This window comes from Eulemur rufifrons, chromosome 7 (genome assembly GCF_041146395.1).
Source record: "Eulemur rufifrons isolate Redbay chromosome 7, OSU_ERuf_1, whole genome shotgun sequence".
Lineage (NCBI taxonomy): Eukaryota > Metazoa > Chordata > Mammalia > Primates > Lemuridae > Eulemur > Eulemur rufifrons.
Window position 1 is genome coordinate 10394970 of NC_090989.1, and position 25074 is coordinate 10420043.

General features: G+C 44.9%; 1 protein-coding gene across 2 annotated transcripts in view; it reads left to right on the plus strand.

The window, feature by feature from the left end:
* Nucleotides 1-6838: 6838 nt before the first annotated feature.
* RCAN1 (regulator of calcineurin 1) overlaps nucleotides 6839-25074 on the plus strand; it is an 86437-nt gene continuing 68201 nt past the window's right edge. Inside the window, exon 1 of one of the 2 annotated variants that reach the window (XM_069472313.1) lies at nucleotides 6839-7190. In XM_069472313.1, the coding sequence (XP_069328414.1) occupies nucleotides 6948-7190 (243 nt within the window). In that variant the 5' untranslated portion in view covers nucleotides 6839-6947. Of the gene's footprint in view, nucleotides 7191-7564; nucleotides 7734-25074 lie in introns of those variants that run through there. The other variant, XM_069472315.1, reaches the window with a different exon arrangement.

Genomic DNA, 25074 nt, shown 5'->3' on the forward strand with positions numbered 1-25074 from the left:
AAAGCTCACCCTTCCCTCACTGCACTTTCCCAACATCTACGCTCCGTTTCTCTGTCCCCGCTATGACACAGCTTCTTGGGAGAGTTGCTGAGATCATCATCTCCAATTCTTCTTCTCCCGGTCAGGTTTTTACCTCCCACAATTTCTCCGGAATTTCTCTTACCAAGGTCAGTAATGACTTCCACACTTGGAAATCCAGACTCAGCTCCCCGTCCTCCTCAAAACTGACCTTTCAGCAGCCCTGGACACGGGAAGCCCTTTCTGGCCTTGGCTAGTGGTTCTCGGGCCTTTCTGCCCTCCCTCCCCAGGAGGCACTGCTGACTGATGTCTGAGCTCCACTGTGCCTGCAGTTCAGACCTCCCACTCTCCTCATCTATAGCCACACTCACTCCCTAGAAATCTCAATAGCCTGGTGGCTTCAGATGCCATCTAGCACCAAATCTGCCACATGCCTCACTCCAGCCTTCTCCTTTGAACTCAAGACCCTCTAGCCAGCTACCTTGTTGACAATGCCACTTGTACCTGTAAGGGGTCTCTCTAGCCTGAATTGCCTCAAGGTGAGCTAATGACAGCTGCCCCAACTTGCTCCTCTTGCAGTCCACCATATCCAGGTTAGCTCCTTCCCCATAGTGGCTCAGGCCAAAGCCTTGGAGTCAGTCTCGACACCTCTTTTTCTCTAAGTATGGAAGATAGAGTAATAGTTCTCCCAAAGATGTCCATATCCTCACCCCAGAACCTATAAATAAGTTACCTTTCACATATAGCAAAAGGGGCTTTGCAGATGGGATTAGATGAAGGCTCTGGAGATGGGGAGATGATTCTGGGTCATCCAGATGGACCCAGCATAATCACAAGAGTCCTCATCAGGGGAGGCGGGAGGGCCACAGTCAGGGGAGGTGTGACAGTGGAAGCAGAGGCCAATGGGTGACATGTGATGGTGAGCCAAGGATGCAGTAGATGCTAGACCCTCAACAAAGGCAAGGGAAGGGCCTCTCCTCAGTCTCCAAAGGGACACAGCTCTGCTGACCCATTTTGACTTGGGCCTTCTGGACATTTGTGTTGTTTTAGCTGCTAAGTCTGCGGGAATTTATTGCAGCATTCACAGGAAATTCATACACCAAGGAAATCCGCTCAGCTGAGCCTTCAACATATACAAAGAATCTTACCGCTTTCTTACCATCTCAGGTCTTCCATCCTAATCCAAGTTCCCACCATTTCTCACATGGATTATGGTAACAGCCTCCTGTCTGGTCTCTGGCTTCCACCCTAGTCCCCAGGCAGTGCACTGTGCACACAGCTCCTGAGTGGGTCTTCCCTACAGTCCTAAGAAAGTTTGATCATGTCAGTTACTTTCTGTTCAAACCCTCCACTAACTCCCTGTCCCAATGAGGGTGAAGGTCAAAGTCCTTGCTGTGCTCTGTGAAGCCCTGTATGATCTGACCCTATCGCATCCCTGACCTCAACACTACTCACTACCTTGATCACTCGCCCCAGCCCCAGAAGAAACCACTACAGCCCCTGCACTATTCCTTCAACAGGCTCAGCAGCTGCTGCCCCAGGGCCTTCACCCTTGCTGGGATGCTCTTTCCAGAAGTAGGCATTGCGCTCTCTCCTTTCCCCATGGTCTTCCCTGGTTGCCCTAGCTGAAATCTGCTCCCCACCCCACCCCTGCATTTCCAATCGCTCTTCTTTGCTTTATTTTTTGTTCCTTAATACTTACTACCATACACAGAATCAACACCTACGTGTTCTGTTTACCTATTTTATTTTTTGTCCATCTTTCCCCTCCCATCCGCGACCACCATTAGAAAGTACACTCCATGACGGCAGAGATTTTTGTCTGTTTTGTGTATTGTTATAGCTCCAGCACCTAGGCACTGCCCTGCACACAGCATCCCAAAGACAGTAGGGGTCCCCCAAGTCAAAGTCAGGATGAGATCAGGCCTGGACGAGGCTAGATTAGTGCTGTCACTTCAGCCCTACTCCTGGTGAGTACACAAGCACTAAGCCATCATTATGCAACATACCAGATGCTGTCAGATGTTATTAGCAACTAAGATGTGGCTCCTAGGCTATAGTGTGGAATCAAAGAAGGAACCCATCACAGCAGTAAAAAACAATCCCTGAGGAAGGACACAGGGAGAAGTACTAAGGCCGTCCTACCCCAACCTCTTAAAGGAAATCTCTCCTGTTGGAATAATGACATTTTGAACAATGAAAGCTCATTGAAAATGTGTGGGCATCTAACTTGCAGAGTGGGCACCCGTATGCTTATGTGCCCAGCCCCTATTTCTGATGGCCTTGAGATGGCCCAGAAAGACAGCCTGGCTTCTGGCCAACATCACGGTTCAGCTCCAAGGCCCTCCCAAAGGCCAGGCTGAACCCCTGCCTTTGGCTTCCCTGAGATGTTCTACATCCTTAATTCAAATTCTTTCCCATTTAAACTGGCTTCAGAGGTTTTGGTTACCTGCAACGAGAAGAATCCTAACTCACATAAAAGTCACACGAGTGTCAACACACTTAAAAGAGAACTTAGAGGAATGTCAAACTCAGTGAACTTCCTTTCCAAACTTGGAATGACAAAGTAACCAAATTCCAATATTTTACCCAAAACCAAATTTATAACTGGCTTTCTGAATTAAAAAGCATCAGATGACCATCAAAACTAGGAATTTTTAAGAGTTTGTTTTAAAAATGAACCTTGAGTAGAGAAAAAATGTTCCGTTCTCTAAAACAAACAAAACAAGAACAATAACATGATATTTTTATTCATTTTATAGGTGGTAACAAAATAGAAACTTTTGATTGAATTATTTAAGGGGTTTATTCATTTCAGCAGTCTTTGGAACTGTTCATTCTTTGTAAAAGCAAACACACACAGAAAGTCGGCAATTTGCCTTCTACCTTAAATAAATTTTTAAATGTCTATAATTTCTCAGAATGTGCAGAAATGCCTTTGGTTCAGTTAACAAGCTTCCAGCAAGTGCCTACTGCACGCAGCCCCCTTCAATTTCTGAACAAAATAGGAAGTAATTGAAAGTATCCTAGAGTCGAACTTTCCCACCTGCCAAATGAATAGGCTAGTGGTTTACCCACAGGCACATTTGCATAACTGGGCTGCAATTGATGTAAGAGACAGGTGCTGAGAACAAAAATAACCAAACGTGGCTTTCTGAGCACCTATTCTCCTTTTATATTTGGAAATTGCAATGGCTGACATGAAGGACGTGTAAGGAGAGGAAATGAATGGGCGGTGGTAGGATATAGAAATTAAAATGTGTGCCCCTTCCTCATTTTTTTTTTTAAGTACTGCTGTTCTTTAACTAAAATAGTATCTGAGGATCTGGATCAAATCAGCTCCTTTAAGCCAATGAGAAGGAAAGTCTCTCCAGTTCGACAGATGCCAAAGCAGGAGGCAGGAATAGATCTTAGGTTCTGTTGCCACAGTGGGTAAAAGAGACACCGTTAACAATCCCCAAGGAATTCTTGAGCACTTTGTACATGTTTTACGGTGGCACAGCTTTTCAAAAGATTGCCCCCAAGTTTAGTTGATTTCACCCTTAGAAATGTCTGCGATCTATTCAAGGAGTATGTTTTGCTTAGTTTCTGCCTGTGCTGTTGACAGCTCACAGATTCTCTTGTATTTTCCTCCTGGAGAGAGGCTGTTGATGGTGGTGTCAGTGTCAGTGAAAGTATAAGGCACAGCCGTCTGCCTTTTTTAAACTTAGAAGGCGTGGTGAAGGGGCAGTCACTATACAATTTTATTTGCTAAGTGGAAAGAGCAATGTGGCACTGTATTACCAAATATGTCACCTGCAGTAGGGCAAGAGTCCTAGGCACTCTGTTGTGGGCGGCATGATCATAATCCCATTTATGCAGAGCTTTCTGTCATTTTGCTCTGATATTTCGAGAGTTCGCTATCTCCCAAGCATCATGCCCAGTGCTGGCCCTGGTGTCTCAGAGTGTGCCCTGCACGGCTGTGCTGCGGAGGCCCAGTTCCCCTGCAGTTCCCCTGCAGAGGACCAGCATCTCTGCTCTTCGCTTTGAACCTCAAGCATCTCCACCTTCTGCTCTCAATCTCCTTACCTCTCTTTCTCCTTCTTGTCCCCTCCTCTCCTTTTCCTCTGCCTTATTTTCCCTCCTCTGTACTTTTTGCCACCACATTTCTTTGGTTCCTTCCCATGTTCCTGTTTCCTGCAGCCCCATGGGGCAGAGGCAGTGCTGGAATGAGATCCCAGTTGGGTCCTGCCTTGCCACTTGCTGCCTGTTTGCTTGTCATTCAATTCTATGAACCTCAGTCCTGAGAATCTGCAGTAATAACCCCTGTTAGTGAGGATGATGTGAGCTAGTTTACGTCTACACCTTATTACCTACTTAAGAAATACACAGAAGAAACCAGCATTATTTTGGAGGTCAAAAAGACAAGTAATAGGTCTGGTTGGTGAACTGAGAAACGTCACCCACTTTGCTGCCTGGGGGACAGGGAGGAGGGAGAGGAGAGACGTGGAATCTGCAGACACGGAGGGAACGTTTGACTTGGTGGTATCTGAGTAACGACCAGCTCCATTCCAGAGTCAATTACGGGTAACTTTTTGTCTTCACCACTTGCCAGCAGGTTGTACCTGCTGGCTCCTCTCTTAACACTGTGGAGAAAACCAGCTGTGAGGGTTTGCTCTGCCTGCATTCAGGTTTCTGTTTTGCTAGTGCTTTCTTTTCCCTTGAACGATGTGTCCATCAGGGCCACTTTGCATGCTGTAAGCGGCTTACAGTAAGCTGGCAATGAAAGAAAGAACCCAGAACAACACAGACCCACCCAGCAACGGGTTGGCTGGGCGTTGTTTTTCCAAAACTGGTGCCTCATGCCTTTGTTACCCTTTTCAGAGTGCCTGGCTGAGTTTACAGAGACCTTGCGACTCTGCAGTGTCATCCACTCTGCTGCATTTCATCCAACGTCTCTTCGCCTTTTTAAAAAATACCAGCCTTATTGAGATATAATTCGCCTACCATAAAATTCATCCTTTAAAGTACAATTCAGCGATTTCTAGTATATTCAAAATGTTGTGCAAACATCATCACAATTAAATTTTGAATGCTTTCTTCACTCCCAAAAGGAATCCTGTACCCTTTAGCAGTCACTCCGCATCCCCTCCTTTCACAGACACTAGCAACCACTAGTCTACTTTCTGTCTCTATAGATTTGTCTATTCTGTACATTTCAGGTAAATGGAATAATACGTGGCCTTTTGTGACTGACTGCTTTCTTCTTCTAGCAAGTTTTCAAAGTTCATCCATGTTGTGGCATGTATCAGCACTTCCTCCTTTTTGTGGCTGAATAATATTCCACTGGATAGATATATGTGTGGTTTATCCATTCATCAGTTGATGAACACTTGGGCTGTTTTCACTTTTTTGCTCTTATGAATAATGATGCTATGTGTACATATTTTTGTGTGGGCATACATTTTCATTTCTCTTGAAGAAGAATTAGTGGGTCATATGGTAACTGTACATTGAACTTTTTGAGGAACTACCAAATTGTTTTCCAAAGTGGCTGCACCATTTTACATTCCCACCAGCAATGTACTATGGTTCCAATTTCTCCACATTCTCACATCATATTCTATTTTATGAGTTATCTCTGCAGGTGTATTACTACTCCTGCTGGATTTAAGGTCCTTAAAAGCACAAACTGCCCTCAGATTGTCATAACAACCACCATAGAACCTTGCACATGGAAAGTTCTGAATAAATCTCAGCTATAGTTGGCTATAATTTTTATTATCATTAGTTGCACTTTCAAACTAGAGGGTAAATCTACTTTAGGAGAAAATACTAGTCTAATTTCACAACCTCCAAAGAATCTATCACATAAACAGGGTTATCATTTATTAAGTACTTACTTAATTCTTACCAGATATGACCTTGTTTTTTAGATGAGAAACCGAGATTCAGGTTTTTTGTCCAAGTAATTAATAGCAAAGCTGAAATTCAGACCTAAGTTTTCACTGTATCATACTGTCCTTCACAAAGAAGTCATTCTATTTTGCAGAGAGAGATATCTGCTCATTTGAAGTCCTCTGTTTTCCCTCTATAAACTCCCCAAAGGAAAGGACCAATGTCTTACTTTTGTTATCTCTGACTGTACATATTATGTAGTGGTAATTCAAAAAATTACTTGTTTATATGAATTTCGGACAATGGCATAATGACTAATAAGATAAAATATAAAAGTAAGGTATCGTTATCGTGGACTAGCTCAATCCTTAATTTGCGACTATATCTCATAATATACGGTAAGCATCTAACCATTTGCCAACGGCCACAGAACCATAGCCAGGACCAGATCTCGCTTAAATCCCCCAGAGTTGCCCCATGTGCCTCAAAACGTCACCTCATGGGAACCACAAAAGCGCTGCCTCTCCAGTTATCATCCCAAGGGCCCAAGGGCCCACGACCCAACCTGGCGCCCTTCAGCTGGGCACCAGCTGTCAGAAAAGCGGAACTGGCTTTAGAGGACTTTGCCCCTAACCAACATGGCCACTCTGAGGCTTCGGACTACGGGCGGCAGAGGGAGGATCACGTGAAGAGAATCCTGTTTCTTTATTGGCCTTTTCTCCTGGAAGGGCGGGGTACAATAACCCAACGAGGGCCGGCCTTAAAGGGACCACCGCTAGATCCACTGATGGTCGGCCCTGCGTGCTGGGTGGGCGGGGAGCCGAGCGGGGTTTCTGCCCCTCCCTCCCGGAGCGGAGGCGGGCGGGGCCAGCGCTCGGAGGCCGGGTCGCGGGGAGCTGTGTGGAGCGCCCGCCGCCGGCAGCCGAGCGATCGCGAGGAGGTTAACCGCGGAGCCGGCGGCCGCTGCGCGGGCTAAGGAGCGGGAGGCTCAGGCGCGCGATCCCGGCGCAGCCGGCGGGGGCGAACGGGGACGCGCGGGCGCGAGCGCGGGGATGGAGGACGGCGTGGCCGGGCCCCGGCTTGGGGCGGCGGCAGAGGCGGCCGAGGCGCTAGCTCGGCCCGGGGTGACGCTGCGGCCCTTCACGCCCCTCTCGGGGGCGGCAGAGGCGGACGAGGGCGGCGGCGACTGGAGCTTCATCGACTGCGAGATGGAGGAGGTGGACCTGCAGGACCTGCCCAGCGCCACCATCGCCTGCCACCTGGACCCGCGCGTGTTCGTGGACGGCCTGTGCCGGGTGAGGGCCGGGCCGGGCGGCCGTCGGGGCGGAGGGCGGACACTTGTTGCCCGTGGAGACGCGCGGGTCGCAGCTCCCGGGTCCGGGCCGCGGGCGGGGCGGGGAGGCGGGCGACGACTGGGGACGCCGCGACGCCCTGGGCCTCCGGGCTGCGCAGCCAAGCGGTGGCATGTGCCCGAAGGTCCCGTGTCCCAGAGCACCACCGGGACGCGCGCCGCTCACGATGGGTGTCCAGGGGCTCGACCTGGACCAGGGCTCGTAACCAGATCTCAGCGACGCCCCTGTCCCCCGGTGTCACTCGGGCGGGGGGCGACGAAGAACTAGACTATCCGGGGATGAATTAGCACCTGAAGCGGCTGGGGAGCTCGGACCATCCCTCTGGGCTTTCGCCATCGCCCTGAATTTACTCGCTAGAGGAGGGGGTCACCTCATTCATAGGGAGGAGGAAACAGACGTTGAGCGGCGACGTGACTCACTGTTCATAAATAGGGCGACGTTTCTGCATTCTCAATCTGCACTACTGGAAGAAAAGCCAATGTTTGGGTGAGGATCTGTGGTTGCTCATTACCCTGCAGTTGGCCAGTTTTGGTGGAATGGTGTTGGGGGGAAGGGGACCATCTTGTAGGCCTTTGGGATATTTAGTCAGGAATCTTGCTCCCTTGAAGGTGTGACATGCTACCATCGGGGATACTCAGTATGTATATATTTTTTCCGTCCCAAATCCACACAATTTAGACACTTTGGAGGGTGAAGGGGCAGGTATGAGTAATCAGTGATGATGGTGGGGAGGAGGAATTTATTTAAAATCTGTAATTATTGTGCAGAATAAAATTTGGACAATGTAGGCGTTGCAGAATGAAACCTGTTTTTGAGAGATGCCCCATTAGGAGAGCAGCTGTCAAAAAAAGCACTGCTTTCAGTGCTTGGCTCTGGGTCTACTTACACTGTCAAAGAACTGCAGTTGAAGGCTGCTGCCAATAGAACACCATTGTGGAACATAGAATGGTGTGCTTAAGTCTCATTTATTTATAATTTATATACCCATTTACTTTCAGAAAGGAATTACAATGACTGTATCTTTAGGTAAGCTTCCGGGCGTGCTTTCTAGAGCAACAATTGTCAGGAATTTAGGTCTTACAGCTCTTACTCTAAAACCTTTTCTTCTCCATGTAGGCTAAGTGCTAGCCAGCATTTCAGACCATTTTCCAAAGGTCCTATTGTCTGTCTTTCTGCTAGAGCAGGGTCAAGTCATGTAAAACTATACTTACTTGCTTGGGTATCTAGCAATTCATAGTTTTGTATTCTTTCCAGTGTTGGGGACAATCCCGAAATTGTGTTGTATGAAAATTTGCCCTCTTTGCTAGCTACTCATTTTAACAAATGTTTATTGAGACTCTGCTATGGGCCAGGCCTTGTTCCAGGCTCTGAAGCTACGTCAGTGAATAAAATAGCATTCTGCCTTCAGGGCTGACATTTTTGTTGGGGGAAAAACAAACAATAAACAAATAAATATCAAATATATCAGAAGGTGATGGGCTGTGGGAAGAAGTAAGACTTGGAGGGCTGCAGGAGGGACTGTGCAGATCTGGAAGGCGGGGGAGACTGCTGTTTTATATCAATGACCCGGGAAGGTCTTACTGATAAGGTAATATTTTGAGCGGAGACAATGGGCTAGCCCTGGGTCGGTGGGTCTTTCTTTCTTTCTTTCTTTGCTATTGATTGAATGCGTACGGTGTTCCAGGCACTGTTTTAGGCCCAGAGGATAGAGTGGTGAACATAACAAGCTCCTTGCTTCTAAGGAGCTTAGGTTATAATGGTTGAGGAGGAGACAGAAAATAGGAAAAAGCAAGGTAGCAAAGTTATTTCAGATTTTGATAAATGCAATGGAGAGAATAAAACAGGATAATGTGATAGAGAGTGACGGGGAGGGGGGCTGGGTGGGAGTGGTCAGGTCCCAACAGGGACACACACTGTGGGGTTCCAGAGGTTTTGTTGAAGAGCTGGTGACTTGGGGCAGGCCTAAGGGAATCAACAAAGGATGTCCAGGCCTGCAGCTGTGGGCAACAGCCAGAAGCTAGACGGGGGAGAGGAAGTCGCATATAGGGGACCCTACAGGAGGAGCCGCCTGGGGCTGCTGTAGACCTGTAGGTGTGGAGTTGAGATACTGGGCCTGGGAGAAGGTGGGGGAGAAATACCCAGGCCTCTGGTCTCATTGGCAGAGCTCAGCGGGCAGTCGGAAGGAGGCAGGGGAGCCCAAGCAGTGGAGTCCATAGGTAGAGTGAGCCTCCCAGGGCCCAGAGAGGGGTCTGGGGACTGTGTGGATGAAGAGGAGTCAGCGTGGAGCCACTTTAGGTGGAGTGGCCTGGGAAGGCTTCTGCAGAGCCTGGGCTGGGCCGGCAGGAGGAAGCTCCTTGGGGAGAGGTTTGTGTGGCTGGCATCCAGAGAGAAAGCAGATGCAAGAGTTCCAATGCGGGGTGGACTCAGTTTATTTAAAGGGCACAAAAGAGTTGGCCTGGCAGAGTGTTGACTGAGGGGGGGCAGTGTTAGGTGGGATGAGCAGCCGGGGAATGTGGGAATGGTACCATGGAGGGCCTGGGGGCTGGAGAATGGCGTGCAGAGGGAAGGTGGGTGGGCCAGAGAGGAAGCCAGGGGACCAGCTGGGAGGCCATTGCTATCATCCAGGGGGGGCGGGGAGGCAATGGGACTAGGACGGTGGTGCTGGAGAAAGGGACAGACTCACCTCTTCTCCATGTGGAGGATCAGGAGCTTCAAAATGGGGGCGGGGCAGGGATTGTGCAGTGGCTGCCCATTCCTAGGGTCCTGTAAGATGTACAGCAATAGGTGAAGACCCCAAAACCAGCTGGGCTAAGGGAGTCCCAGTCCCCGAAGGCAAATAGGTCCATGCAATAGGCAACATAAGAGCTAAAACCATGGCAGGTCGTTGGTAAGCCTTCCAGCAAGTAGATCATTCCTCATTTAGCTAAAGCCATCCCTCTGGGTGGGAGGATATGCCTTCTGAGGTTTCAACCTAACAGCCTTATTATTAAGTCTGGAGTGTCACCTTTGGGTGATATAATGAAAATGTGAGTCTACTGTATGTAGGTTGGGTATCCACCTTGAGTAGACAGATCATTAACTGCAGTTCTGACAAAAGCCCCTGTGGTCTGGCCATCCCCTCTCCTTAACCAATCTGTTGGAGGGACCCCTGGGAGTGATGGTGGAGGGAAAAGACTGGGTCAAGCTTCTTTACATATGTTCACATGATTCTGTAACCTTAGTCTTAAAGGAAAGAAAGAAATTTCCCTGAACCATTCATTCTTTTGAGAATTGACATTGGAAGCTGTTTTGTAATTAGAACAGCTTGGTCTGATATGTAAGATTTGTTTTTATTAGCTGGATCAGCATCAATGTTGTAAAGAATTTATAATGAATATCTTAATTAAATGTTTATCTAAAAAATGACAAACTGCATTATCATTAATTTAAAATAATATTAGAGAGATTCACGCTGTTACAAGTGAATGAAAACTTGTATTGAAATAATATTATTTTCTGTTTGCACAAATATTTGCTTAACATATTCCATTACGGTACTCTTTTTGTGAGCCTTTTTTCTTTTCTACTTAGAAAAGCAAAGTAGTGCTTCGAACCAGTAATTACATGTGCTTTGGACTGCTGGCAATGGTTAGTTGGTTCCCTAGAATAAGAGTTTATTCAGTCATCACCAGACTAACCAAGAATTTAGGAGTTCCCAAATAGTATTCTGTTAGTTTCCAAGCAGTAAATATAGTTGTATATAGTAATGGAAACTAAAACCCTTTTTTCAGTTTTCTGAAACATGAATGTATATTTGATTGATGGAGCTTTGCTCGAAGGCTAAGTCAAAATCATAGAAAAATTTACTCTCTTCTAGTGAATAAACCCACTTTTCTTTTAAAAAAAATGTTCACTTAAGATTTGTGATAGATGCTTTCATCATGACTTTCTTTTGATAGCAAAGTGTTCTGATCAGCCTCAGAGGAGTTTAAGTGACATCCTTCAATTCTTTATATCAGAGGAGTCCCCTGAGCAGTGCTTCCAACCTTAGTCATGCACTAGAATCTTTCAAAGGGATCTTTGAAAACTTCCCATGCCCCAGCCACTGCAGCCCGATTCCAGTCTCAGGGGCTGGGAATCGCCTGGAAAGCTCCCCGGGTGATTCTAATTGTGAGTTGAGGCTGAGAACCACCATCCTAGCTGGAAGGGGTTTTGCCTGACCAGGGGCATCGTTATATCCTGAAAGATAACTGAAAAATTGATAATCGGGTTCCAGTTCTAGCCAGATAACTTACCTTTCTGTGCCTTGATTCCTTCCAGTTTGAAGTGGGAGTCAGGCTCTTCATCTGGAGGCTTCTTTCTCCTCGAGCGTTGTTTGACCTTGTAGCCTGAAAGCAGGCTCACTGGCCGCCAGCCGGACACAGGAGATCAGAGCATTTTGCTGTAACACAGGGCTGCTCACTCCCTACCCAACGGGTAGATCATGGCCTCAGCCTCCCACACTTGTTTTTTGGGAGACAAGACATCATTCAACAGTAATTTGGTGATTGAAATGTTTTCAAGACCCAGGGTGGCACAGCTGATGTATTAATACATAGTTTCCGCTCCTAAGGTTGTATATACTTGGCTGCATTTCTGCCTGTTCCTATTCTAAGTCAGTCTGTCGTAGCATATTATAAAATGTGACATCGTAGCAGGAGAGTCACAGTTGCGTTCTATTACACTGGAAAATCCAGGCAGTTTTAGGCCGTTTTCACTTTTCACCCTGCTGTGAGGGTGAGGCATGCGGTTTTTCAGACTTAAATTATGAATAAAACTTTCCCTTAAATGATCTTCTCTCCAGTATGGTATGGTTAAATTTATTTGGGAATGTTCAGAATGTTGTATGTTAAAAAATTCTGCTTGTTACATATGTTCAGAGTTTATTTGAGAAGTTATTCACTATTTCTCTAATTTTAGAATTTCTGACTTTTAAAGAAATGTTTTTCACATCCGTAGGTTCTTTTAGTACCTCGTCACCACTCCCTCTGCTCTCTGACAAGTCTTTGGTTCCTTTTCAGCTCAATCCACCACCACCATACATTGCTCAAAGCAGTTTTTCTTCCGTAGCAATAGCATTAAGTGTTCCTGCCTGCAACTACAGACTTTTCCAGCCTCAGGACAATTACATAAGGGAACAAAGAAATAGGCTTTGTGCTAGAGCAGAACAGCTAAAGCAGAGGCTGTTGGTCCCAGTGTTCATATTTCAGGCTATATTCTTTGTCTTTGTTTCTTTCCTTTAAAAAAACATAATCTACTCTTTTTTGTAGGTATCACCGAGGGACCTGTTTGCCCAGGTCTGTGAACGCACAATTCCTGTTACGATAGTGGTAATTGTGCATACATCAGTGTGCGTGGTAGATAAACCCCTCGGTGTAAATATTCTGTGCAGAATCATTAGGACTCATTTCGAGGGCTGTGGGGGAGTGCCAGTCAATTGAAACACAGTTCAGTTGTGAGAGAGAATTTTTTCCTTTGTAAATACTAATCACTGTCAAAACGCAGGGATGCTGACAGTGAGACCATCAGTGACTCTGCTGTGTTCTCTGAGCATTAAGGGGCCATACCATGGCAATGGGAAGGAAAAATGGCTCTTCTGCCCTTCTTGGGAAAAACAGAAACATTTTCAAAATGTAACATCAGGAGAATACCAATTACCTTAACGCAAACTTTGACATTGGGGAAAGGATTGGCTTTATGTTGTGTAAATTTCAATCATTGTAGAAATCTTCTACTATATTTGATTTAGTTGGGGTAGGATGTTCTTATTTATTTCCACCTCTAAAGATTGAATTGGGTTTAATATGCTCATGGTCCCCAGTGGAGTCTGTACATGAAGAGGCAGTGAAGGGTGGTTAAGAGTATGGGTCTTAAGCCTTTCTTTGCCATTTACGCCGTGTTACTGGGAAGCTATTTTCCTGGCCTGTGCCTTAGTTTCTCTGCCTGTGAAATGGGCCCATTAATAGCACTTACACCTTATGATGCACATAAGATGCCTGTCAAAGTGATTAGGTCACAGTAAACATACAAGATAGGTTAGAGTAACTAACCCAACACTTAGTGGCTCAAAACAATACATGTTTATTATCTCACAGTTTCTGTGGGTCAGGAATCTGGGGACAGCTTAGCCTCATGCCTCTGCCTGGAAGTTTCCTCCAAGGCTGCAAGAAAGTGTCAGCTGTGGTCTCATCTGAAGGCTGGACTGAAGCAGAAGTATCTACTGCCAGGCTCACTCACGTGGCTGTGGCAGGATTGGATTTCTTGTGGTTTGTGGGACTGAGAACCTCAATTCTTTTGTGGCTGTTGGCTGGAGGCCTTCCTCAGTTTCTTGTCACGTGGGCCTCTCCATAGGGTGGCACAGAGCATGGCGGCTGACTTCCCTCTGAGCTGGCAAGACGGAATGGGATCCACAGTCTTGTTGTAACCTGGTCTCTTGCTGTGTTCTACTCATTGGGAGCCAGTGAATAAGTCAGATCACACTCAGCAACAGGGAGTTGCACGGGACATGAATCCCAGGAGGTGTGAGGCCCGAGGCCCATCTTACAGGCTATCTACCACTGTTAGGTATTTATTAGTACACATTTTTTTCCTTTGTAAACTTTTTGGACTTCTGTGAGCAGTTAAATGTTTAGAAATGTTCATTAAGATTTTTGTCTAAGTTGATTTTTTTCTTGTTAGCGTCAGCTCCATAAAATAATACAGTTTTTGCCTCCACGTTTTAACACGGAACACCCCATTGATAGGATTATAGCTAGGTCATTAAGTTTTTGAAGTATCAAAAGCTGTTACCCACTGCATTTCTGAAGGAAGAGCTTGGGAAACAGCGTTTTGTGTAACAACTTGGAAAGGCCCAGTACTTTTCCTTTCGTTGCTAATTTCAGCAGGTGCAGAATGAAATTCCCACGTGCATTCATAATTAACACCATAGAGAGAAGTACTTGAGGTTGGCCTGGATTCAAAATCAAAAGACAAAAATGTTATTTAATTCAGAAAGCTAATTTTGGATTTTTTTCCCTTGGCATAACAATAGCTTGTCTTACTTTACCGCTGTATTAATCTGCTCAGGCTGCGATAACAAAATACCAAAGACTAGGTGGCTGAAACAACAGAAATTTATCTCCTCACAGTCCTGGAGGCTGGGAGTCTGAGGTCAGGGTGGCAGCACGGTCAGGTTCTGGTGACACTGCCGTCCCCGCTTGCAGGCTGCTGCCTGTTGGCTGTGTCCCTCCTGGTTACTCAGTATGGAGAACGTTTTCAGGTGTCTCTTCTTGTAAGGACACTAATCCTGTTGGATTAGGGCCCCACCCTTATAGCCTCATTGAACCTAATTACTTCCTTAGGGGCCCCATCTCCAAATAAAGCCACGCAGGTGTTTAGGGGAGTGGTTCAGGCTTCAGCATTTGAATTTGGGGTAGACACAAACATTCAGTCTATAATAATCACCTTCATATTTTTTGTTAATCTTTGTGCTTTATTTTAACAATAATAAAAAGTTTCTATTCATTAACATGAAGTGCCTTATTTTGTATTATAAGTGCCCTATGTGTGTAATGCATATCACTTTACCTTTACAAGAACCTATATAATAGGTACTCTTGTCATACCCATTCTACAGAGGAGGAATCTGAGGCCAAATAACCCAACCCAGGCCACACAGCCAGTAAGTGTTGGTCCCAAGATTCAAAACCAGTTTCAGCTAACTCCAAAGCCCGTGCTACCCATCATCGTACAGTGCACCATTAATACACATGAATTTTTCATATACCTTTCACATCTCATTTAAATCCTAGGACAGCTCTTTGGAGAAAGTATTTTTACCCACAGGAAACTGAGGTTCACCCAAGTTACAACTCTTCATTATTCTTCCAGTCGTGTATTCATATTTAATGAACACCTGGTGTGACAGACACGGTGGCAGCCCTGGTGTGCAGGTAGAAGGCAGCGGCTGGACACTGGAGCCAAGTAGACTGGGATTTGAATCCTGGCACCATCACTTCACTCATTCATTCACTTCATTCATTCATTTATTCAACAAATATTTATTGGGTGCCAGCTGTGCTCTGAGCACTGTGCTGGTTGCAAGACCAGCTGTGGACCCCAGACTGGCAGTCAGCCTCCCCAGTGTAAGGAGGGCACAGCCCCAGACAGTCCTTGGCAAATGACAGACACCATCTCTCCCTGCGTGGAATTCATAGTCTAGCAGGGAAGACCCAAAATTAATTTTGTTGGTATTGTTTGTGTCATGTAAATGTAACTAAAGGGCTCAATAGACCAATAACTAGCTGTACGTCCTTGGGCAAATTATCCAACCTTTCCGGACCTCAGTTACTTCATCTGTAAGTTGGGCAGGTTGAGTTAGATAATTTCTGTGAGGCCGTTTCTGGCTCTCAGAACTGTAAAGCCTCGTTCTCTTCTGTCAGTGGGACACAGCCCATTTGCCCCTTGTTTCAAACACCCCTACTGGTTAAATCAGACTTTTCCAAGTAGGAATTTGCCCCCAAAGCATTTCTCCGGTGTAATTCCAGTTCCCTCCCACCCAGCTTCTCTGGCATCCCACCCATCCCCTGCCCGTCCTGCATTGGTCAGTGGGAGGCTTGTGGCCAGAGGAGATAAGTTTCAGTCATTCAAACCCTGTACCTTTAATTGATCTCAGAAATTTACATAGGACTGATCAGAGATGACCCCTGTGTCAGAGGGGGTTCAAATGACCCCAGCTCCTGGGAACCCTTCCCACCAGCCCTCTGGTTTCTACACCACTCATTCAATCGTGTGTCAAATAATCTCCTCCGCTGTCCCAGCCCCATCCAAATAAGAAGGACATCTAGAGTGGAAGACACAGGAACGGGGATGGCTGGTAACAGCGCATGGGGAAGGCTGTCCCGGGCTGCTGTTAGGGGGCTGCCCAAGAGCTGCTCCGGCTTGAGCAGGGGACAGGGACAGAACTGTGCTCGGAGAGCTAGACTGATGCTGTTCACAGAGCAGCAGTCGCCACCAGGGGGAAGTAACTTCATGTATGATCTGGGAGGTAGCCTGCTTTATTTCAGGCAAAGACTGAAAGTGCACTTTGAGAAGGGAGAAGTCGCGCCTTGTGCTGCAAAGAAGTTATTATAAAGACAGGTTTGTAATTGAAACTTTTAAGTGGAGCGACACCCCCCCCCACACACAGCAGAAAACCATGCAAGTGAGGAAGCCACTTTCCCAGCGGACCTTTTCCCTGCTGTGGGGCAAAGCTGAGACCTTTTCCCTGCTGTGGGGCAAAGCTGGGACCTTTTCCCTGCTGTGGGGCGACGCTGCCCTTCTTGGTCGGACTCTTACAAAGTAGGGGAGCCGTGCTTACTTAAAGGGGAAGCTTTTTAAAGCAAAGACCCTCTGCTCCAACTCTGCCTTGGTACAAGTTTGTAAAATTTTCTGCCACATACTCAGGTTTGTTGCAACTTATTTGGAATATGACTCAAATTATCAGTGTAAAGAAATACAAAGAGAGAACTCACTCCGATGAAAACGAACACTTTATTTCAGAAATAATGGGAATTTTCTGACTAAGCTTCAGATATTAGGTTACTAAGCAGATTACTTTGAAAAGGAAAAGCTTGTGCTGGCAGACAGGTCCCCAGACCTGTGTGGTGGGAATTGTTCTCTCTCCTGGGAGCGCCTGCCCTCAGATGATTCCGGAATTACCACCGCTCGGGTCATGTGGTGACAACGTTCTGGGCTGGAGCCAAGATGCTGGGAAACTCGTACAGATCTTGGCTTCCCTTGAGCTTCCTAACCTGTGGGTCTCAGATGGTCCAGGTCAGCAGTCTGTGAAACTCCTCTGCAGCCCCCCAAAAACAGCACTCATCAAAAAAACTTCACTGGGTTACAGTTCATGAACAGCCTGGAAACACTTGCAGGTGTTTGGAAAATATTCGTACTCTTTCTAGAATAGCTGGATCCAGGATGTAGCTTTCAAAGTAGATCCAGGGCGAGGTGGGGTGGGGGTGGAGAGCTTGGATGGTGGGGGTGGCAAGCTTGGATGGTGGGGGTGGCTTCCTGTATTCAGTGGCAGCACGGAGCATCAGTGGCTTGGACCAAAGCTGACCCAGCTGCCGCCTGGACAGCTGTGCCTGAGATTCTGAGCAGCTTTATCTTTGTATCTGTAAAGGAGGACTAGATGGTGCCTTTACCTTACTAGGATGCTGTGAGAATTAAATATAGCATGGTTATGTTTGTGATGGTATCTGAAGACAGGAGATACTCAGAAGATATTTATTAGGTCTTTATCAGGGATCTTATTTTAATGTCTATGAGCATATTGTTAGAAGTTTTATATTGGGTCACCATTTAATTTTTGCTTATTTGTTCATGTGCTTCCTGTTCATTTATTTTCTTTTCCTCCTTTATTTTCTTAACTGGCTGGCACCAGGGATTGCCTTGGCAGGATTACCTACCTGCAGGTTTCCTTGCTGCTGGTTATTAATCTTCCCAATTTTCATGGCTCAGCTGAAAGCACAGACATGTGTGAAGGTCTATACACCTGCGACTGTGATCCTTCTTATCTCTGAATGCTGAATGTGCCCACCCTTCTTTATGGACAAATAGCTACCTCAGTTTAGAGATGCACCTGTTGATACAACAACAGCGGTTAGGAGGGTGGGCCCGAAAGCCAGTCAGCCGGGATTCAAATCCCAGCTCTGCCAGCAACCAGGTCTGTAATCTTGGGCAAGTAACTTAACTTCTCTGTACTTAGGTCTCCTAGTTTGTAAAGCAGGATAGTAAAAGAACCTACTTCATGGGATTGTTGGGAGGAGGAAAGGACATAATACAAATAAAGGGCTTAGAATAATACCAGGCTCCCAGTAAGTGTTTAATATGAGTTAGTGATTTTATTAAAATGCAAAATTACAGTGTCTATGTTGCTAAATGCTGTTTATCCTGTGCCTGGAACAGTGCCTGCCACATAGTAGGCACTTAATAAATATTTGTGGAGCAGTAAAAGTAAAACACTACCACAAACATGAAAATATTGCTCTTTTAAGTCCATTAAATAGTAGGCCTTATTTTCCCAGGAGTAACGTAGACACTTTCAGAAATTGGATACATTATTTTAGACCAGTAGGGTTTGTGGCTTTAAAATTATTGCAGTGGTGTGTGTGTGCGCACACACGCATTTGTGCACACATTTGTGCACACATGTGCATGTGTGTGTGAAATGAGCAGACTTAGATTTGCCGAATATTCAGAATACAATAGGAAGGTACATACTGTGCCAACAGACCAGCGTGGCTTATTGTCACTTGTAAATGCTTAGAAAAAGCTGTAATTTCACGATAATATGTTGGGATTATTAAAATAGTATGTTGGGACTATTTATTAAAAGGGTTTTTTAACATGAAATGAGCTTTTCTATAAAATTAAAAACAACTTAAGAACCTAAATACCTTTTAGAAAATGAATCTCAAAAAACATAATGAATATGAAAAGCAGACAATCATTATTTTGATGACAGAAAATCCTGGGCTTCTTACCACAATTTAAAAAAATCTTGTAATTTAAAAATAAATGCTAAAACCTGATAGTGAGGTTCCTCCTCGCCCCCTTCCTGCTGTCTTCCTTTCTTCCTTTCCTCTGTCTCCTGCACTTCCCTCCCTCCCCTCCCTCCCTTCTCTCTCATTGTTCTTAGAATACCTTTTAGGGCACAAACAGATCTTTTCAAAAACACATTGTCATCTGCTAAATCTGCACCTACTACACCAGCCAGCCCTAGCACCCTGCTAGAAGGTGGCTGCTCACTCATTCTCTGCCGTATCTCACCTTAAAAGGATAAAATCAACTTGTGACCATTCTTATCTCTGAATGCTGCCTGGTTTCCATTAGATTGTGCTAGGGAAGATGACCTTTCTTAATGAAATGCATGCTGCCTGCTTAGTACACAGCACCCTGCCGTGCTGTTAATTAAATGAACCAATTTTTAAAAACTGGATTCTTAGCCCTGCAGCGGCATGCCACCCTGCAGTCTGTCCCCAGTGACAGTACTGAGCTGACTGTCACAGGGAGGTATGGGGGGTGGAGGGGATGAAGATTGGAGTGAGGGGCTTTAGCATAGTGTCATCTGGACTCATAGCTCTTGGGGCCAGCTCTCTGTGCTTTAGGTTCCGGACAACTCATCCTTTGTCTATCCTTCTAGCCAGAGAACACAGCCACTGCAAACTGACTTTAGCAAAAAGTTAGTCACCACTCGTGTTAGGTCTACACCGTGCTGGTTGTGAGACCATTTAATGGCATTAGGGAGAAATGTCTGAAGAACACGACTCATAATTAGTATCATTTGCTGAGCACCAACTATAGATTTTTACATGTATTTAGATTGCTCTATGATTTGAAGAGTAATTAATTATAAAAGTAATAGTTGGTCATAACAGTACAAATAAAAGCATTTGCTAAAAGTCCCTGGTCTGCTCTCAACCTTTTCCTTAGAGATAGCCCTATCAAGTTTCACGTGTTGCCTTTCACACACATGTATAGACATATGCGGAGTATATAAAGAGAGATAAATGCATTTAAATATGTACCATGTATGTAGGTTCACAATATTACATGTATTGTACTAAATATTATTATTTTGCTACTTGCCTTTTTAAAATGTTGTGGCGGTCTTTCTCATAGATCCAATGCATTTCATTTTTGACTGCCTGCTGTTTCATTATTAGAACATAACAGGATTCAGCCAGCCATTCCCATTGATTGTCATTTAGATTGTTTCCTGTTTTTCCCCCATTATAAACAGTGTTGCAAGCAGCATTCTTTTATATATATATTTGTTTACTTATGTAAATATGTTTGTAAGATACATTTTTAGAAGTGTAATTTCTGAGTCAGAGAGTGTGGTTATTTTACATTTTGATAGGAACTGTCAGTTTGCTCTCTAAAGTGTTTATACTAATTTATATCACCACCAGCATTGCATAAGAGTTCCTCTCTCCCCACATTCTTGCCAATACTGGAGATTATAAATCATTTTGGATCATTGCCAGGATCTTGGATGGCTGGAAAAATAGTATCTCCTTGTTTTAATTTGCTTTTCTTAATTACGAACGAGGTTGACCATCTTAATATATATGCTTATTTGTCATTTGTTGCTTTTTACCCCTCTGTAAACTGATTGTTTATATCTTTTGCTACTTTTCTGGTGAGTTTTTGGTCTCTACTTAGGAATGTGTAAGAGTTTTTTTGTTGTTTACTAAAGAAATCAGTACCTTGTCACATATATTACAGACATTTTATCCAGTTTGCCATTTGATCTTATAATGTTTTTACTCCATAGAAATTTTTATTCTTTTTATTTGGGATTCAAATGCAGAAGCTTTGCTCTCCTGTCCTCTGCATTTGTCTCATACCTAGGCCAAGACATACAGGAGTACACTTTTTCCTAGTGCTTGTACATTTTTGTTTTTGATGTTTACATTTAATTCATTGGATACTTTGGTATAAAGAGTGAGTGAGGTTTCTGGTTTCCTGTTTGCATGTTACCTGTGAGTCGTTCCAATGTTGTTTACTAAGCAGTCCTTCTTTCTTTGCAAATTTGAAATACCACCTAAATAGTAAAATATTCTTGTATCAGGACTCTTCTGTTGATCTTTTTGTCCATTTCTGAACCAGTTTCATACTATTTTCATGACTGCAGCTTTACATTTTATTTTTTTTTTTCTTTCATGCTTTTATTTCATTTTTTATTTCAGGATATTATGAGGGTACAAACATTTTGGTTACATTTTATGTCTTTGCCTCACCCAAGTGAGGATTAGAGGCTTGCCCTTCCCCTCTACAATGCTCACCGCATCCATTAGTTGTGAGTTTACTCCACCCAACCCTCTAATCCCTGGAGAATATTACTACCATGTGAGCACCATAGTGTTGATCAGTCAGTGCCAATTTGATGGCGAGTACATGTGGAGCCTGTTCTTCTGATCTTGTGATACCTCATTTCGGATAATGGGCTCAAGCTCTATCCAGGAAAATAGAAGAGGTGCTAGATCACTGTCATTTCTTATAATTGAGTAAGATTCCATTGTATACATATACCAAATTTTAATAATCCACTCATGAATCGACAGGCACTTGGGCTGTTTCCACATTTTTGCAATAGTGAATTGTGCTGCCATAAACATTCGGGTGCAGATGTCTTTATTATAGAATGTCTTTTGCTCTTTTGGGTAGATGCCTGATAGTGCTATTGCTGGATCGAATGGGATTTCTATTTTTAGCTCTTTGAGGTATCTCCAAATTCTTTTCCACAGAGGTTGCACTAATTTGCGGTCCCACCAGCAGTGTTAGAGTGTTCCCATCTCTGCACATCCTCACCAGCATTTGTTGTTTTGGGATTTTTTGATAGAGGCCAATCTGACTGGGGTTAGGTGATATCTCATTGTGGTTTTGATTTGCATTTCTCTAATGATTAGAGATGTTGAACATTTTTTGATAGGTTTGCTGGCCATTATTCTGTCTTCTTTTGAAAAGTTTCTGTTCATTTCCTTTGCCTATTTGTTGATAGGGTTGTTTGATTTTTTCTTGTAGATTTTTTTAAGTTCTAGGTAGATTCTTATTATCAGCCCTTTATCAGATGTGTAGAGAGCAAATATTTTCTCCCATTCTGTAGGCTGTCTATTTGCTCTAATGATAGTTTCCTCGGCTGTGCAAAAGCTTTTTAATTTGATCAGATCCCATTTATTTATTTTTGTTGCTGCTGTGATTGCTTTGGGGATCTTCTCCAAAAATTCTTTGCCTAGGCCAATGTCTGAAAGGGTCTTCCCAACATCTTCTTCTAGAATTCTTAAAGTTTCATGCCTTATAATTAAATCTGTTATCCATCTTGAATTTATTTTTGTGAGAGATGAGAGGTGGGGATCCAGTTTCAATCTTCTGCATGTAGCTATCCAGTTTTCCCAGCATCATTTATTGAAAAGAGATTCTTTTCCCCAGTATATATTTTTGTCTGTTTTGTCAAAGATTAGATTACCATATACGGATGGTTTCATCTTTGGATTCTCAGTCCTGTTCCAAAGGTCTATGTCTCTGTTCTTGTGCTGCAGCCTTATATTTTAGCCTGTTTAACAATTAATAAGACTAATTCTCCCCCATTATTCTTCTCTTTCAGTATTTATTTTCCTGGCCATGTCATTTGTTTATTCTTCACTGGGAACTTTGGAAACATTCTGTCACTTTTAAACTATCCTCTGTTCTCCTACAAGAAAGAAAACAAAAACAGAACAACCAAACCAGATCTCAAACTGGTATTTTGAGATTGCTTTGGGTTTATAGAATTACTTAGGGAGAATTGACATCTTTACATCTTAGGTTTCTGTAGAGTTGTTCTACTTATGTAAGCTATCTTTCATGCCAGTTCAGTATGGGGTTGAAATTTTCTTTGTTTAGATCCTATCTCTTTTTTTGTTAGTTTGTATTTATGTTTTAGATTCTTTAATATGAATATTTTTATGTAAACTTAAATATATTAAAATATAATATTTTTCCCATTATACTTAATTTTACTTTTATATAGAGGAAATTATTGTTTCTATGTATTAACTTTGTAACCAACCACTCATCCTAAAGCTTCTTACTATTTCTAATAGTTGATTCTTTTGCATTTTCCAGGTATAAAATTATATCCCTTGTAAATAACGATGATTTTGCCATCTTCTTTGTAACATTTGTGTTTTATTCTCTTGTCCAAATGGCACTTCAGCATTAAATTATAGAGGCAACAGTTGATGATCCTTGTCTTGTGGAAATGTGCTAGTGTTTGACCATTGACCAGAACCTGAGTGTGGCGATATGGTATTTTAATCCACCTTCAGGAATCTTTTTTTTTTTTTTTTGAGACAAGGTCTAGCTTTGTTGCCTGGGCTAGAATGCAGTGGCGCTGTCATAGCTCTCTACAACCTCTAACTCCTAGGCCCAAGCAATTCTCTTGCCTCATCCTCCTGAGTAGCTGGGGCTACATGCACATTCCACCACACCCAGCTAATTTTTAAATTTTTTGTAGAAATGGGGTCTTACTATGTTGTTCAGGCTGATCTCAAACTCCTGGCCTCAAGCAATCCTCCCACTTCAGACTCCTAAATTGCTGGGATTACAGGTGTGAGCCACTGTGCCTGGCCCACCTTCAGGTACCTTCCGTGAACCACATCTCCATCTGCACAGTCTCGATGCTGCCCAGTGGGACTCCCTAGATTTCTGTGCTGGAAATGTTCTGAGTCTGTGCTCTTTGGCACAGTAATCGCCAGCCACAAGCGCCACTGAGCATTTCAAATGTGGTGAATGTGACCGAGGAACCAGCTTTTCATTTTTCTTCATTTTAATTAATTTTAATTTAAATCACATGCTATTGAGCACGTGATTTAAAATGGAGCTAGGCTACTGAGGAACTGGCTTTCTAAGGGTAATTAATTTTCATTGAAATAGTCACGTGTGGCAGGGCAGCATGGGTTTCTCATGCATATCATGGAAGGCAGGATGTCAGTGCTAGAAAGGCCCTGGGGCCACTCTGGGTGCCCGGAGAGGGTGAGATGGGGCCCTCATCACACAGCAAGTTCATAACTAAGCTGAACGAGGAGCCCAGGCTTCTTGTGCTCAGTCTTGAGCTGTTCTCACACTGCCTGACCCCACCCTGCTCCCGTTTCCCTGCTGTAACTATTAGTATCATGATAACCACCGTCCCGGTGTGCGCAGACCAGGCAACAGCACCCATGTGCTCGCCTGAGCCTCACTGACCTCTCCACTGAGGCGGGTCGCCTGAGTGGTCCCGCAGCTACTGAGTTTTCAGCCGAGTTACTTCACTAGATGTGCCAAGGTTCTCGAGAGACAAAGGCGGGGGCAAAGTCCCCTGGCTGTTTAGCAGGGGCGAGAGCGCCCTCGGCTCTGCGTTTGTGTTCTAGCATCATCAGGAAATGTCACTGCCAGGCCTTTTTGGTCTGAGTGTACTTCCTAGCTGTTTTAACAAAAGATTTTCCACATCTGTGCTTCCAGCCCGGCGGCAGGGCCTGGCTGCTGGCCCTGTGACTGCGCCAAACCTTACAAGCCCTCGGCGCAGGCTGCGGTGGGGAAGTGGATGTCTCAGTCATGGGGAAGCACAGCCCTGCTCAGGAGCCACTCTGAGTTCTTCCTGCTGCAGCCAGGCCTTTCTCTCCTCCCCAGAGGGGTGTCACCCTGTGTCATCACTGGGACCCTGTGGCTCTGCTCAGCTTGCCTTTCCCATCAGTCATTCAAAGGAAGCAGGAAGAAACCTTCGCTCCAGCGGTGCATCCTGAAGGTCATTGTCGGAACTCAGAGGCTACAAATCCCGGACACCCGGGCGTCGCCCCAGCACTGCTGCTCCCTGGCCGCATGGCTTTGGGCGCCTTAGCTTGCCCAGCTGTAAGACTGGGGGGTCACAACAACCACCTCACAGAACTCCAGTGACAATGACATGAGTCCATAGATGGACCAAAGTGCCCAGAGAGGGTCTGGTGCACCCAGACACGCTCCACAGATGTCAACACTGAGGTGCCTGCTCTCCCTGCTCCAAGGGCAGGTGACCTCCAGGCTGGGTCCCCTTGGCATAGGCATACTTGGGGAGCATTGCCTGTGTGTGTGCAGACGGGCTACGTCCCCTCTCATGGCTGGACCACAGGCATATCCTAGCTCTACAGAGCAGTGGCCAGTTTATGTGACACAACAGGGTCCCCAGCTCCTTGGGGAAGCCTGCCCAGCCCTGGTGGCCTCTGTGGAGCTGTCCAGACAGCTTGTGAGGGGCACTGGGATCAGTGCCCCTCCTGTGGCTGGCGAAGGC